The following is a 16,449-nucleotide window of genomic DNA, read 5'->3' as shown; positions in this document are numbered from 1 at the left end:
AGCAGAGGCTACAACCGCCACGCGAAAAAACTGCAGCGATGTTGTTTTCGACGAGCGATCGAAATCCTCGACGTGTGTGTCCTCGATGAACAACAACACGCGGTCGGCATTCGAAGAACAATTAGCTCTCTTGCAGAAGTGGATGAGAGGACCGCTCTCTGCACTCTGGAGGGTTTGGAAGTACATTTGAAGCGATGGGCAGGTGAAGGTGAATCCGTTTTCCACACCTGTGAGTCCCCTCACATTTCACTTGCATTGCCGCCACCCACCACGCTCGAGTGTGGGCCAGAGCTCAGAAGGAAAAACTCAACTTCATTATTTTCTACCGCTTTCTTTCAAAAATATCGATACTTTCCATTATCTACGCTGAACAGAGCTTCTGTCCAGTGTTTTATATTTCTGTCGGGGGCAAAAAAGACATGCTCTGCACTCAATTCAAAGGGGTTTTACCTCTAATATTTAGTTGTATCTCTCTTAAAGTTTAGGATTTTCATTTAAATACTTAAATGTCTATCGCCAAACGAAGGAACACAATGGGGATTGAGCGCATTATACACTTGCGGTATTATGAAGTGGATGTCTTGGTCGACGTTCTTGGATAAAGTTAAGTTCCTGCTAATGCAAACTTTTAATTTCCTGCTGCACATTCACAGTAAAAGCTTTTACCTGGCGAAACTTTCTGTTACGAAGTGGTCACTGGAAATGCCATGTGTGTTGGTTTCTTTTCCAGCGAGCCTCGCGCCTCCTGCTCTCATTCATCCAAGGAATGCATCCGTCACACAACAGCTGATAAAAGACGAGAGGCAAGTCCCAGTGGTCAATCAAAAAGAGCCGCCACACGCTCGCCGCGGCTCCCGCTTCCCAAATCTCTCATCCCGCTGCCTCATGGGCACACCGCGCTGCTGCTCATCCTGGCAAAGCATGAAATGTAGACTCTGTTTGAACAAACAAACAACTGACGCGGTCGATTTTTTTCAGGCGAAGACGCTCTCCGGTTGGTTGATGTGCGCAGACTTACAGCGCGAAGTTATTCATTCGCCCTCCCCTACATGGTGTATTTGTCACCAGCGCTCGGTGCTACAGAGAGGACGATGTTTATTGTGACGACTGAGCCGAGGCAGGAGACGCATGGGCCGCCATCAGGCACACTATTCACGCTTTGGCACTTTCAACTTTATCTGTCACTGCTCTCTCTCACACACACACACACACACACACACACACACACACACACACACACGTATATAATAACTTCAGTCTCCGCGTCAATCTGTGAAATTGCTCTTTAGTGAAGGGTAAAAGAAAGTTCTCTGCTGTGTTCATTCTATCGCTAAAGAAAGAGTAAAGTTCAGCGAGGCAGTGGCCAGTGTTGCGTTTTCCACTGACTCTCCACCGGAAAGTGGGAAGATGCCATCCCAACACGAGGGGCCGATAAGAGCAGGGGGGGAATTCAATTAGATCTCAGCGAAATGTGAAAGTTTTTTTACTCTTCCGGAGTGGGGAGCGCGTCGTCCACGCCCGTTTGGACCGTCGTGGTTCTTTTTTTTTTATTTCTTTGACATTGGGGCTCTTGGGAGGTGATGTGGGCCGTCAAGAGGGCTACAAAACTCGGCAATGTCAAAGCAGGTTTGTCTCAGAATGGGCTTAGCGGGCTACTGCAGAGGCAAACTAATGGTGCGTTTCATTGTTACCAAATGAGCTGAAAGGCCGCGATCGGAAAAAGAGAAGGACGTCCTGTCTGCAACAAAGGCGCAATAACAAATTTGACCTTGCGAACCAGAAATGTCCTTTACGTCAAAAGGTTCTTCGAGTAGAAGCCACATGGACTTTGAATGAGTCACTCGCACTGTTTTCAGCTTTCCTTTTCCTTTGTTTTCGTCCCAAGGTTTCATAAAAACATCTTCATCTTCGTGGCAAGAGGGGAACATCTGTGTTGGCCTGGCTCCACTGGTCTGCTTTAACGAGTAACTCGCCTTGACCGCCCATCACCTCTTCAAAACACAGCCAGAGATGACAAGCAATGACACGGGCTGACGGTGCAAGGATGACTCACCATGAAACACACACACACACACACACACACAGTTGGAGTCACGTCAACGGCTGCACACTGTGCACAGAAGCATGCCAGAGTCAAAGGGAACCGTTTCCTTTCGTCAGCATTCAACGGCTATTTATTTTTAGTGCGATGGGCAAACAAAAGCCAATTTTTGGTTTCTGGATACATCTTCCTCGTGCAAGTCTTTGCTGTGATAAATATTTGCCCCATAATTTTCTAATGCCGACCACGCAGGAGTAAAAAAAAGAAAAATATATATTACACTCGCAGAAGATAATATGTCCCTTTTTCACAGATGAAAACCAGGGCCTAGATGACTGAATCGCACTGTTCCCTCCGCCTTTCTTCTTCATTCTTTAATCTAAACCTCGACCCCGCTCTTGCCTTTCTTCCTGCCTCGCCCCCCCCCCCCCACTCCCCTCGCCCGTCATCCTCCTCGTCTCTCATTACAGCGAGCGAGGCGACAGCGGAGCAGGTCGCCTTGTCAGCAGTTCTTCACATCGTCTCCTCCTCCTCCTCCTCCGCTCATTTTCCCGTTGATCTACCGCCGCGAGGCTGTCGGCGAGCTGTCAGAGCAAGGACCCCGGCGGGTGATGAACGCTGAGCCTGACGGTGTCACCCGCGCCGGGGACACCTGATGTCCCCGCACGGGGGAACGGTGGGGAACAACATGTACCCGTTAGATCGCTACCTGTGTCGGTGTGTGTGCGCGCGGCGGGGAGGGGCACGCCAAGGTGTGCGAGATAAACGCAAAGACGTTTTCCCGTTTTTCTCTTTTGACACCCCGCCTCTGTAAATCTCTGGCTCTCTCGCGCTCCTGCAGTTATTTCTTTATATTTCTGTACTTGCATGTTGCGTGACTTAAGTAAAAATGCAGCTGGATGATCTGGCACCAGCTGCAAACCCAGATTTACTAGGCGGCACCAAGCTGAGCACGGGCAGAACACCGTCGTGGTTGAGTGGATCTCGGAGGTTGAAAGACTTGACCCTATGAACTGTCTATATTTGAGAGTGTCGTTCTACGTTTCCCAGCTTTTTTTTCTTTTCATAGTGGAGGCCTTGTCTTGCCTGAACATCAGAATAACGACTTTCATGAAGTACAATGATCGGCTTGTCAAACCCAAAGGAATACTAGCAGTGGTCCTACGCCGACCATTGCTTCTTTTTTTTTTCATGATTTACACGCTCTCTGTTTTCTCTGTCTCTTTCTAGCCCCTTTTATAAAGCCTGTAACAAAGCCAAATGGACAGGGAGAGCCAGCATGGCGGGACGGACGCCCACGGTGTGCCTCGTCACCCCCTCTGATTCCCTCACGCCAGCGTGCGAGCTAAAATTAGACACATGGGTCTGGCTCGGTGTAAAGACACAACGTCAGCATGACGAGGGGTTGGTATGGCTGCATCTGGATTCAAAATGGGGCTCCTCTGTCTCATAGGTCAGATAAGACGGCGGACTGCTACTTCCACTTGGCTTCTTCTTAGCCCTGTTTACAGAAGCCATCTGCTGTTTTATATCGCACACTTTGATTCAGGAGGATGACGTTGGCACTAACAGGCAGACATACCTATCCCTAACCATGGTAGTAGCAATATGTGCCAACCTAGGCGGGTGCACAACACACCCGTGTACCCTCGCATGCTTTTTATTCGCACATATGCTCTGCTCATATTCACAGTGAAGCAGTTTCCAGGCACTTTAGACCTGAGATAGTTCCGTGTGTGTAATAGGAAAGGTCACTGGCCTCAAAGTTTAAAAGACACTGAATTCTTAACAGGAAAAAGCAAAGATGACTGGCTGGATGGACGGAGCCCGGTGGTTGACTGCCAAAGCAAAAAAAGGTCAGGACAAAATGTGCAGCCAGCACATGAACTCCCCGACTGTCACTGCTCTTCATTGGCAACCCCTTCTGTCCGGAGGGGAGTTACTTTTGCCCATTTTTGGAAAAAAAAAACTGCGGGCAATTTTAAATGGAGGGACCACTCCGCACAAAGAACAGAAGCACATCCCTGGACATTATGCTCTTTCTTCTTTCTTGGCTCACGCGCTCTCTTGCATACACAATCGCTTACCAACACGCGGGGGGGGGGGACATTTTATCGCAGTACAGTCGGGCAGGAATTGAGCAATTGACCGTCCTGCGGAATGGTTCTACGGGTATTCTGGGATCCCCTGCGATGATGGAGACTAATAAGATGGCAGACCATTAAAGATGGCCGCAGAAAGGAACAAAGGAGTGTGCATTAATAATACCTTGGCAGAATGCGCGTCTGCGTACGTGCAGAGGTTTTGTAAGGGGAATAAGTGAGATAGCGAGCGAGAGAGAGGAGGATGCTTGCGTCAATGAGGCTACACTGTGAATCGTAAAGCTCTGCCACTGTTCACGTTATCTTTATGATCCGGAATCATACGAGCTGCTTGTGGCCATCTGAGCCATTAGCAAACGCAAAGATCTGTATCCAGGCTGAGAACAAAGTGCATAATCAGTACAGAACCTTGGCCTGTAATGATCACCATGGTTTTTTTTCCCTCTGAAAAGGGCTATAGCTGCATAATAAGCCTGTAGCGTGTTCCAGTGGATACTGCAGCAGTAGCTGTGTCTCCAGGGAAAAGTGAGCTGGTTCCTGGAAATGACCAAACCCATTGTGTAAAATCGTCGCAGTGAGGGATTCAACGCAAGATTAGACCTTTTAAATATTTTTTTTTAATTGGCTGCCTTTGCAGAAAAGCCCAATCTGCATGTCTTTGCTCTGCGGGGGGGCCAGAGTACCCGGAGCAAACCCACGCAGACGCGGGCAGAACATACAGTAAGGCTGAACGATTTTTACACTATTATATAAGACTAGTGTTGTTAATACTGATGCATGAATGTGTAACGAGCATTTTACTGTTGTAGGTGTGAAGTAAAGACAGTTTAAACTACCTGGTACCAGGCTACTGGGAGCCCATTAGAGGTTCGACAAGATATCATATAGTTCAAGCTTAAAAAACACTGCATTCTGTTTCCCACAATACAACCCCTTTCATATTTTTTCTTCAGACCCTCCCTGCTGAGTTAATTAAAAAATATATATCATAGGTTACAGGCACCGATATCATTCTCTTGACTTGTTAAAGATACTCCAGAGCCACTATAAAACAGTTTTCACAGAGCGAGTAATCTGACTTTGACATGTAAAATCTTGCGAGTGCCCCCTTAGCCAAAGGGGGAAAAAACACACGAATCTGCGACTTTACTATCGATAGCTCTCATTCTGCCTTTCACAGCAGTTTGCATGTGTCAAAGATCTAAGTGGCCGAGCGCTGACATTTATAAAGCGGCTGAAGCCTTAAAAGACTGCTGATTCACAGCACACACACACACACACACACACACACACACACGCACGATCGCTTGGAGGTGTATCCACACAACAGATGCTGTACACATGAGAGACGCCGCAGCAAAGTCATCAAAAAGTTGTGCTTTTATTAAATCTCCTCTGTAATAAAACCCTCCGCCTGCTTCACAATGCCGAGATAAGCTGCAGAACGGAGGGAGAAGAGGAGGAGAAACTCTCAGATCTGAACATTTGACGCACCACAGTTCTGCTAAAAAGAGAGAGAGGGAGGGAGGGAGGGAGGGAGGGAGAGACGGGCTGAGGGGAAACTGCAGGAATGCAGCAGAGCATCATGTGAAGAGGAGAGCGTTGCGGTCATCTTTACATATAGTGTGTCTTGTCTCATCAGGGTCTACATGCGTTAAAACGAGACGAACCAGTGAGTGGCGTCTATGATCATGCGACTGAGCGTGAGCAGATCTGGCATCGCTGCTCCGCCGTAGCTGCCGTGCACAAAGCAGGCCTTGGGGTGGGAAATAAATTAGCCGGAGCGACACTTTAATTAGAAAATTACTCCGAGCACTCAAACTCTTTAAACGCTCCTTTCAGTTGGCCACAATGCCGCCGAGTGCTGATTACAATTTTCGAGTGAAAATACGCTTCCCAACTTCCCTGAGGACGTATATAAAGAGCAACAAGCGAGAACAAAAAAAAACAACAACTAAATTGATTTACACCTGAGGAGGAGGAGGAGGACGTTGGGCTCTCCTCTGATTGGCCAAGAGGTAAAAGCCTTTGAGCCAATTGGAGTATGACAACAGAAAGACAACATGAGACTGACTGATGGGTCTGTGACAAAAAAATTGACTCGTGCACAAACACTCCTGACATGGCGCTCCCAACTCCTGAGATGCTGTCTCCGGCTGTGATGGCGCATTTTCCTGCTGTGCCCTCTGTTCCCATGACAACAGAACAGCAAGCCAACAAGGTCACTTTCTCCAGCTGAGGCGGCGTCATTGCGCAACCACAGCGTGCACCGGGGGAGAGAGCGACAAGAGGCAGAGGCGGAGACGGGGAGACGAGGGGCAGGTATTAAATCACGCGGTGAAGAGGGGCCAGAAATTTGCCGACAGAGGGATCTCACATGTGTGAAATGAAATCCGTGGCTGCAGAGGTGAGACTAATGTTGGGTGTCTGCCGGTGTGAGGACAAAAGCAGAGGTGGTCTTGCACTTTAACAAGTTCAGTCCTGACAAACGCTGTGTGTGTGTGTGTGTGTGTGTGTGTGTGTGTGTGTGTGTGTGTGTGTGTGTGTGTGTGTGTGTGTGTGTGTGTGTGTGTGTGTGTGTGTGTGTGTGTGTGTGTGTGTGTGTGTGTGTGTGTGTGTGTGTGTGTGTGTGTGTGTGTGTGTGTGTGTGTGTGTGTGTGTGTGTGTGTGTGTGTGTGTCATCCACCTCAAGGACAAGACTTGAATAACAACAGAAAAACAAACTCTTCTCTTTGCCCCTGAACGTCCTCCAACAAATCAGATCAATCACATCATCTCCTCCGTTTCACTCAATGCATCATGGTCCCTGTGGTCCTGCCACCCAATCTGTTTCCCACTAGACAGAACCTCTATTTGTCTTCCTTGCTGCCCAATGCGACAAAGCACTTCTGTCTGTGTCGTTTTATTCCTCCCACGTCACCTTTTCCATTTGGCAGATAGCATGACTCCACAAATTAGTGCAGGGGTTTGTTTTTTTTATTAATAATTCCAGTGATTAATTGGATAGGAACGTGTCTTGGCGAGATGACGCAGCTGTCGGTGAATTAATCTCCTGCAGAAAACACCGTAAGTATTCCCACCGCGATCTCTCCCAAGCGTCGGCCTCACCTTACCACTCACGGCACATTTATTGACACTTTATTTGTATTTACGATCGAGGGCGCTTTTCGCGGCGCAGATAAAAATTGATGACTCCAGCCTCCTAAATTAGGATCTGGCAATAACCCAAAATGTGTTGTCCTTCCTTTTATATTTCTCCCTTAAGTCGTATGCTTCGCCAGGTGCAAGTGTGTGATCCTCCATCTCCTCTACTTGAGCATTCTTTATTGCCTCTCATAAAAAATAAGGTCGTAAACTTTGATTGCACTCCTTGGTTCAAAAGTGCGGCTCTCCCTTAATTTGCCCTGATTAGACGAGTTTTGGATGAATGGATAAACTGCCCATCGACAATAAATAAACCTCTCAAAAAAATAAACTCCCTGCATTAATTTGATATCCATGATCAGGATGAAACATATTCACTTACTGACAAGAAAAAAGGAGAAGCTCGTGAACTTGATAACTAATTACAACAAGTGAATCATTCTTCCGTGAGCTTATTAGCATAGCATACCTCATTAAGGTGTTGGTTTTTGAATATGTGTCAAGTCATTTGTTGGGGGCACAGCAGGAGGGCGAATTCAAATGGGTTTCAGACTGTAAGCAAGATTTTAGTTATTCCCGTGCACACGCGGTGAGCAGTTGGTTTGGCAGCTGAATCGCCGACGGGCTCAAGTATCGTGCCAGAAAAGTGCAATGTGTGTGCCGTCACCTGCCAAAGGCCTGTATTTAACTCTGTGACCCAAAGTGCGGACTATCCCATCAGCTTCAAATCGCTTTGTGTCCTGGATGACTCGGCCAGGAGTGGAAACTGGCTTCTCTCTGTGTGTTTTTTTTTTTGCTTGAGCTGTGTCGTTTCTTCGTGGAGCCACACTTCACTGTGCCAAAAAGTTTTTGCAGAGCTAAAGTTAAATTTAAACTGCAGGTATAAGGCCTCCGCACAAGGGTTGTTTTTTTTTTTTTTCATGCAAATTGTGATGTACTGCAACACATACTGGCTCTCACCTGAGACAGAATAGTCTTTGATTCAAGACGCTGTGCTGTTCCGTCTCCGGTGTCTGCGATGCCATTCCAGGAATGCACTCCTATTCATGAGGTGTTTTTCGCTGCATGTCTCTGTCTGGATGTAAAGCTGCCTCGCGACTCATAATAACACTCCTTTACATTTAGCGGGCCGCTGTTTTTTTTCTATAAGAAGAGCTCAGTCATTGTTGAGCTACAGTAGTTCTACACTTGCAATCGCAGCAGGAGATCAGGCTGGTGTAGATGTTGCTCCCTGTGAGCAGACAAACTCTGCTCAACCTGCTGTCGGAGCACATGCTGCAGTTTCCCCTGTAACGCTTGCAAAGTAATTTGGGTGCGATCCCGGACAGACAAAGCGATATATTATATATTTAAATACTCAGATGCAGTTCAAACATCGTATTCGCCCCTAGGAGGCTTTTCTTTACTTTACACCACCCCGAGTGTCGGTGTTTACAGTTCTTCTGTTGTGCCATTGTTTCCCTCTCATTTATTAGCGTCCCGAGGCCCCGTGTGGTGACCGTGGCACTTCTCAGTTTTTGCTGCGCCGCAGAGTTATATAACTAAGGTCCTCTTTGGAATTGTGAAAAGCAACAACAAAACTCCTGGGTGCATTTTTTTTTTGTTGCACACCGGAGCAGAAGATGGCTCCAACTATTTATTGAGAGGCTGTGGCCGTCCTGCACAATCTAGCCCCTCTGTGAGTGATTACGGATGTGACTCCGTGACCCGCGAGTTACAAATCCCCCGTAGCCCCTCCAAAACCTCCGGTGCCTCCTTAAAGCCCGGCAAGAGTGTCGGGGTGAGATTCCAGCCTCCGTAGGGTCCTCATTATATGTGACAGAGAAATTCTGCAGTTCCCGACTTCCTACTTTGTGCTCACTTAGATGATCCCTCATACACTGTCATGTTAGCGAGCAGTGACCCGTTACCTAACCGATCGGATGAAGCTCCTCAGGTGCAGGCGGATAAAACCTTAAAGAGCCCGTATGGCTTCAAATTAGTACAATGACGCCGGTGGCCTTTTGTGAGCTGACCCCTCCAACACCACGGCTTGAATTACCTCCCATAGGAAGCGGAAATATCAACCACTGCACCTTGTCTGTCAGGTGCGGTGTGTGTGATATAAGGTTTCTTTACAATCTGGAAGTGCACAAAGAAGCACGACGTCCTTTTACTGTGGCAGTCAGTCATCGTGGAGACTTTTATTGGAGGAGTTTGCAGGTTTGTAAAGGGCAAAAACAAAACAAGGATGTTGCTTTGTGCTGTCATTCGCACCAACAACTCAAACTCCTTTTCTGAGTCACAGCAATATCTTATGTCCATGGTTAATAAATGTCTACAATGTATATCCACTTAGATTTTACAGATAAAAATTGAAACGGGATGAAACCAGATTGATAAAGGTTGTGTTTTTAAAGTTCTTCAGTATCAAAGTAAAGCAGTGACAGATCTTCCTCATATAACTGGGTCCAAATGCAAAAAGGAACTTCGAACAGCTGATTTTTATCGTACCAAAAAAATCAGGGCTGAATTTGTAGTCCAAAGGGTAACTCACCAAATCCATGTCAATATTAAACTTCCTGTGTACATCTCCTGAAGCATTATGGGGGCTGTAATTCCCACAACTAGAGGAACTTAGAGTAAGATTAACCCACATGGGAAAATATTAAAAAACTTTTTTCATTTTTCGGGGGGTTTCCTGTGTTGCACTATCATTATATTAGTTTGACAGTACAAGGTTGCATGTTTTCTTATGGTTCTGGAGCACTTTGCCCTTTGGAAATAATACATTTGCATGTCTGGCTCAGGAATGTAGTGACTACGCAGCTAAAAGCCTGCGAATGAAGGAGTGAAAAGAAACAAAACCATAGCAGTAAACCTTAGGATTCCACAGGCTTAGTGAAGGTGATGTGACTCGCTCATCTCTTTAGCGAGTCTATCATTAAGGATTTCCCTGTTGATCTGTGTGTTTTTTCCTGGAGTATGCATTTTACCTACTGTGTGTACGGTAGTGACACACAAGCACACACACACACACACACACACACACATACATTGACACACACACGCACGCACGCGCACACACAGAGACAGGGAGCTATGTTCTGATCACTGCCAAGCCAAAGCATGCAACATGATAAGAACGTTGGGTTTTTTTGTGTCGTTTTCTTTTTTTCTTTTTTTTTTTTTACATGAACACAGATGCATTACATGTGTCAACACGAAGGCTCACCAATTTCCTGCATGGGTAAGACCCTACAGTACACACATCAATGCATTATGGCAGTTTTACATTGCATAATTACACTTTCGTTACATGGTAATATCCATACATGACTCTTTCAAACTTAACGTGACCACAGTGGAGAGACAAGCCCGAATGAAGTGACCATGGATGAGGATGGATGCAATGGGTCGTGGGTGCTATGAGGGGTTATGTCGCCGTGATGCGATGTGCCGATGCCACGTGAGTGAATGCCCAACGAATCACTTGACAACAATGCGGAAATACAGAAATCAACAACAACAGAATACGGCTCTCAAAAGGAGATAAGACGCAACGAGAACAAAAGAAGGGACAAAACCACAAGCTGCTTTTTTTCTGTCTTGGCCCCAGAGAGTCCTGCTTTGAAGTGGTTCGCTTCAGACACTGGTGGGGTGGGGGGTTTCGAAGACTTGGAGGGGAGTGCGTGAGTTTTTGCTTTGTACCTTTAGCTAATGGTCATTGAGCACAAAGCAATCGCAAAATACAGCAGTGCCAAACAGCTTCTATCAAGCAGAGGTCAAGCTGAACTCCGATGGATTCAAGTCTTTTTTTATTTCTTTTTTTTTTTGGTCTATCTTTCCAAATTCCCCTCGCAGCCTTGATCTTAGGCATGTCGCTCCCGTTCAGTTTCAACCACTCGAATTTTGAAAAAAACGGTGCAAAGTGACTCGTGACAAAAGCTACTGTGAGGGACTTGGGTTTTGAGTTGGTCGCTTGGCCGTCAGACAATTCATCCGATAAAGAAGCCAGATGAAGATCGTTAAAGTGGCAAACGGAGCCAATGATTGGAATTCCCCCTACATCTCCTCCGCCTACATCTCCATCCTTCAATCTCGGATCCATGTGGCTGATTTAATACCACACGGGCGTCTGGGCTGTTCAATGTCTGATCGCTTGTTGGTCTGCCGCCTTCCCTCGCTCGCGTCCGGCACTGCGGGGGCTATGATTTACCATCAATACACGTTCGCTAATCTGCTATTTTCTGCCAAGCCTCGGACAAAGAGGCAAAACAATCCTGTGAAAAGTGCAATCCACAACAAACAAGTCATTTTGGGAGCGGATGGCTTAATTGCTATTGATGCGCCTGGGCCAGATGAATGCCAGCATTTTTTTAGTGAAACTTTGGTGGTGGAGAGCACTTTAGTAAATAGTGTGCTGTCAATTCGGCCTGAAAGGCGCAAGATAATAATCAAAGCTGCATATTATTGCTCTTTGTTCATGCTAATCTATTTCTATATCCTGTAAACCTCCTATTCAATAGTGAATATGAATTATTATGCTCCCTCAAAGCTGCTATTAGTTGTACTAAAGTACAGTCCTCAGGACAGTGGATGCAAATTACCACAGCAAACTAACATCGGAGCTTATAAAGTGTCCGACTTGAAAACCTTTATTGGAAAATAAATAAATAAAAGCGACTGTTTGTAATTCATACACAAGTATTTGTCCACTCTTGGATTTCCAGCTCGCGGCATCCGCTTCATCAATGTCCTATGCCGATCTGACATGAAAAGATAACGGCATCATCATCATCCCGCTTTGCCTGCTAAACTCAATGCAATATTTTCCCACTTGTTCAATTTTCATACAGAGAGCTGGGCCGAGTATTTGACCAGGAGGAAATTGGACCTTGATTTTGATATTACTACTGTGATCCAGCGGATTTATCCTGATTGTCTACCAAACGCAATGGAAATAGCCACATTACATTACTCTGGCAACAATTTCGCAGCCTCAACAAGACCCAAAACCCAAGCAAATTTGAAAAGAACATTTAAAACTGTGTGGAGTGACAACATCTCAGGCACTGGGGGGTTGGGGGTGTCTATTTTTCAGATTGTATGACTCTAACCTTACTGGATCATTGTTGTTATGAAGGGGGGGGGGATTCAGATTATCCGCCAGGAAGAACCTGAAGCACTTACAACCACTTCAACTTAACACTGCTGGGGTAGTTGTGTTGCCTTACTTAGCTACTGCAGCACCGCTATTAACAGGATGCATGGTAAGAGGCTGCGATTAAAATTTACAACAAAAATTAAATTGTTTAAAGGAAATATTGAAAAAATAAATATTTGTGCAGATGTTGCAAGGAGGCAGTCATCTTACCTGGGGACACAGGCGGTCGATGTCTCCCCCTCTGGGGCCTCTGGGGCCGGGCAGCAGAACTGGTGTAGCACTGTCTGGTTTCTGTGTGAAAGGGGAAAACAGAATAACAGAATAAATGGAAGAGATCTTTATGAGTCTTTACCAGTCAACTTGTTCAGCATGGTCATGCAGCACAGGGCAGTCAAACTGTGGATAACTCCACATGCTGAGACTGTGGTGAAGCATGAGAGTAAGGAATGTACTAAACTGTGTGTTTATCGACTTTGGCAGGTCCATCACTACACCCCTGTATCCCATCTGGCATCTGCCCCAGTCAACCCATTGCAAGATTGTCAACTGTGCCCCATAGCTGTAGCTTTCCAGTCTTTTCTCCTGGTTTTTGCCAGAATGCCCCTTTGATCCGTTGTCGAGTCTTTGTCTCCTTCTCGCCCTAGCCCTTCTGGTCTCGTCGGCCACTACGTGTGATTTTCCCGTTACAAGAGCAGGAATTATGATTATTGAATTGAACGATATCATTTATATTGCACGTCTGCAGTGTGTGCTTGCTTTTGAGTCCGTATTCCAAAGCCCCTCAGGCCACCTTACTGGACCCAGACGTTATTTTGCTTCAGCGTTTGGTTTTTTTCTGGGTTACCAGACGTAGCATGAAATTGCTGGGTCAGTGTTGGGCAGGTTGGCAAAGGGAAGACAGCTTTGCTGCATGAGTTACAACAGTCCCCCTAACACTGGACCTTGGTACGGCCAGATGTCTTTTAACAATCGGGCAAAAGTTGGGCCAACACAGTTCCGATGTTGGCAAGCGTGCTCATTTATATTTTATATTTTTAAGTAGTCATAGATGGACGATTGGTTGGTGAATGGAATTGGAAATGCTCGTGTTACATCGGACTAAGGACAACACTACACCACAACTGCAGAGACACATCTTTTGTCAGCTTGGTCGGATGTTATTGAACGTACAAGAGAAGGGCGTCGTATGTGATGGTGTCCGAGGGTGTGATGACTGATCCTTGTGTGGGGAAGGCACAGCTGCGGGTCCATTTCGGAACCCTTGCCTGCCCCCTATATTAACAGGCACATAACATTTCTGAACGGTTTAGATCCTGTAAGACCATACGGGACCGGAGCAGTCTTATTCTGTAGTGACATTTCTGTGACTGCATGCTGCCCACAAACGAACCGCTTAGCCTCGGTGTGTGCTAATTTTAGAGGCGTTATTAATGAACGAAACGAGCACCTGCGTGAGAACGGGTGGCATCCTTCAGACTGGGATGAACCATTAATGGACTTGGATTAACTTGGAACACTCGCTCAGAGGAGTGAGCCTCTCAGGGAGAAGAAGAAAAAAAAGATGCAAGAAAGTTCATTCATAAGGCCCAATGTGTTTGGAGGAGTACCTGTGAATGTGAACAGAATTTGAGAAAGAGTAGGAGCAAATGTCGTGTCTTACGTTCTGATGAGGTGCGTTTCATTTGCGATGCAAATGAAGGGAAGCACATTGCTTTGCTTTTGATGTGTATTTTTTCTGTGCTCCCTAAACACACAGATTTTGAGTGTCATCGCCATGGAGACAGACACACGGGATGACATTGTTTCAGCACCACGGACAGAGACGGAGGACGGGGTTACATTTTAAGTAAGTTTTAGTGGAGGGGCTAATTTAAGCCTTTATTTTTTTTCAAACCTTCCAGTTTTTCTCTTTCCAGTCACTATCTTGGAATAAAAAGGGATTTTAGACACAATTAACAGGAACAACAATTTAGCAACGCCTGATTTTTTTCAGAAGAGAAATAAGCACAATTCACAAGACAGTGACAGTATGGCTGCAGCAGCGAGTCTACTAATAATGCACGTTCCCCATTTTCACTGGTAACTACTGTAGATATACAGTCACAGGTGAAGGTGACATTGAAATGGCGCAAGGGAAGAGCAAGGACGTTAAACTTTAATGTGCATGTGAGAGAGCCTTGAGTGCTTTTGGCTTTTCCCTCTCCATCACTTGGACACCGCTTCACGTTCTTCAGGGCTTCCATCTATCTCGTCCTTCAATATCCTCCTCCCTTCCCCCCACTCATCTCCTCTCTCCTTTTTACACCGATTTTTCCGCCGCCCCGTACGACTCCCCATCCCCCTATCCCGGGGTCCTGCAGGCGCGGCGTGCCGTGCTGTGGAGGAATTTGCTCGATTGCTCTTGCTGTCAGAAGATGTAGCTAGTAAGGGGAGCAGCCGCTTTCTCCACGTGACCTACACCTGGACAAGGCACGTGGAGCAGTTTGTGGAGTGGACAGGGGGTGAGACGCAGAGATGAGAAAGCGAGGCCAGTATTCCCAGCAGCAGCCAAACCCTCCATCTCTTATCACCCCTCCGTTGTCTTTAGACCTTTCCGCCCTGGAGTCAATCCCACTGCCATCATCTCTCTCTGTTTCCCCTCCTGTCTTGTCTCAGAGAGAGCAAGTCGACCTGTATATCTTCTTATAGACCTCCTGAAAGAGCATGGCTCCTCACGACCACAAGGGCACAATTTCCCATAACACACGGAGACAGACCTTTTTAGACCTTTATCGAAATGGCTCGCCGCACGAAAGCAAAGATTGTGTGGTCTCTTTCTGTGAAAGTGAGGTCAGGGGGGGGGGGGGGGGCGGCGTCTGACGGCAACAATGGCTTACAGTGCAGGGAGGGGTATGGCGGCAAATTAATTCCCATTGTTAATGGCTCCTCTAATTGTGTTTGCCTTTAACGACCATGACACCGCTGCGGCCGGCTTTAATAGGTCGAGAAACACTGGCGGCCTCTGAGGGGACACGGATTAGTGGGAGCGCTGGGACAGCGCAGCCGTCTGTTCGCGCAGATGAAGGGGGGTGTATTCTGCAGGGTCGGTTAAAGAGGAAAACGTTCAGGTTGACAGTCATTTGTCGTTACCGATCTGATTGTATTTACTGACTGAAAATTTGGCGCTGATGACGGTAGAACATTCCTGTGACATTTCAGTTTCGTCTTTGTTGAACGTCACTATAATAATGGGATGGAAAGACAATGGATTTAAATCTTTTAAAATTACCTTTTGTTTCATCCTTAAAATCTATCATCTCTGGCTTCTTGCAATTTTCTCTCTGTTATTTTCCCTCTCTCTCTGCAGAGGTTTACTATCTTTGCACTCAAAAAACAGCCTGCAAGCTTTTTATAGCAATTTCGGTTTATGACGGGGTCTTTTCAGAAGAACGGGCGAGAGTGCACCCAACAACAACAACAACAACTGCATAAAGGTCAACTGTCATGTCATGTGTCATGAATCGGTACAGGCTCGACACAAGGGGGGAACACTGGCATGCCATGATTTCCTAATTAATCTCCGCCTTCCTTTCCCGCGCGCACAAACCCACGCGCTCATTATGACGACAATCCGCCCATATCCATGTTCAGGATTACGCGCACACATTTCCTCTCCGGGAGATCAGCATGAGTTCTTCTCTTTCGCATTTGAATCAGAGTTCAAAATCAGAGTACAGTTTTCACACAGAAACACACACCTCCTCAAAGAGTGCGCCCTGTTTGATCAGTGCAGGCGGCAATGATTAAACTGAACTTGCATGACCTGCTTTCTGATCTTCCACACCAGTGACTCAGTTCCCCTCTTGGCCTAAGCTCACTAATACCACCTATAAAAAAACATCTACAAGCTTTTATCAGCTCTTCCACACACACACACACACACACACACACACACACACACACACACACTGGGTGCGTTTGAGGGAAGTGAAGCGTAATCTGCACACCATGGTTTCATTGTATTTTGTTTCAACTTC

At 46.4% G+C, this 16,449-nt stretch overlaps 1 protein-coding gene across 2 annotated transcripts in view; it reads right to left on the bottom strand.

Annotated features, from left to right (window-relative positions):
- iqsec3a (IQ motif and Sec7 domain ArfGEF 3a) overlaps nt 1-16,449 on the bottom strand; it is a 74,464-nt gene that overhangs the window by 45,838 nt on the left and 12,177 nt on the right. For both annotated transcript variants that reach the window (XM_035604246.2, XM_047336505.1), the window contains exon 2: nt 12,644-12,724. In XM_035604246.2, coding sequence (XP_035460139.2) covers nt 12,644-12,724 — 81 coding nt within the window. The remainder of the gene's footprint in view (nt 1-12,643; nt 12,725-16,449) is intronic.

Source organism: Scophthalmus maximus, chromosome 12 (genome assembly GCF_022379125.1).
Source record: "Scophthalmus maximus strain ysfricsl-2021 chromosome 12, ASM2237912v1, whole genome shotgun sequence".
NCBI classification, from domain to species: Eukaryota; Metazoa; Chordata; class Actinopteri; order Pleuronectiformes; family Scophthalmidae; genus Scophthalmus; species Scophthalmus maximus.
The sequence above is the reverse complement of the archived record's forward strand: the minus strand, read 5'-3'. Positions and strand labels throughout refer to the sequence as shown.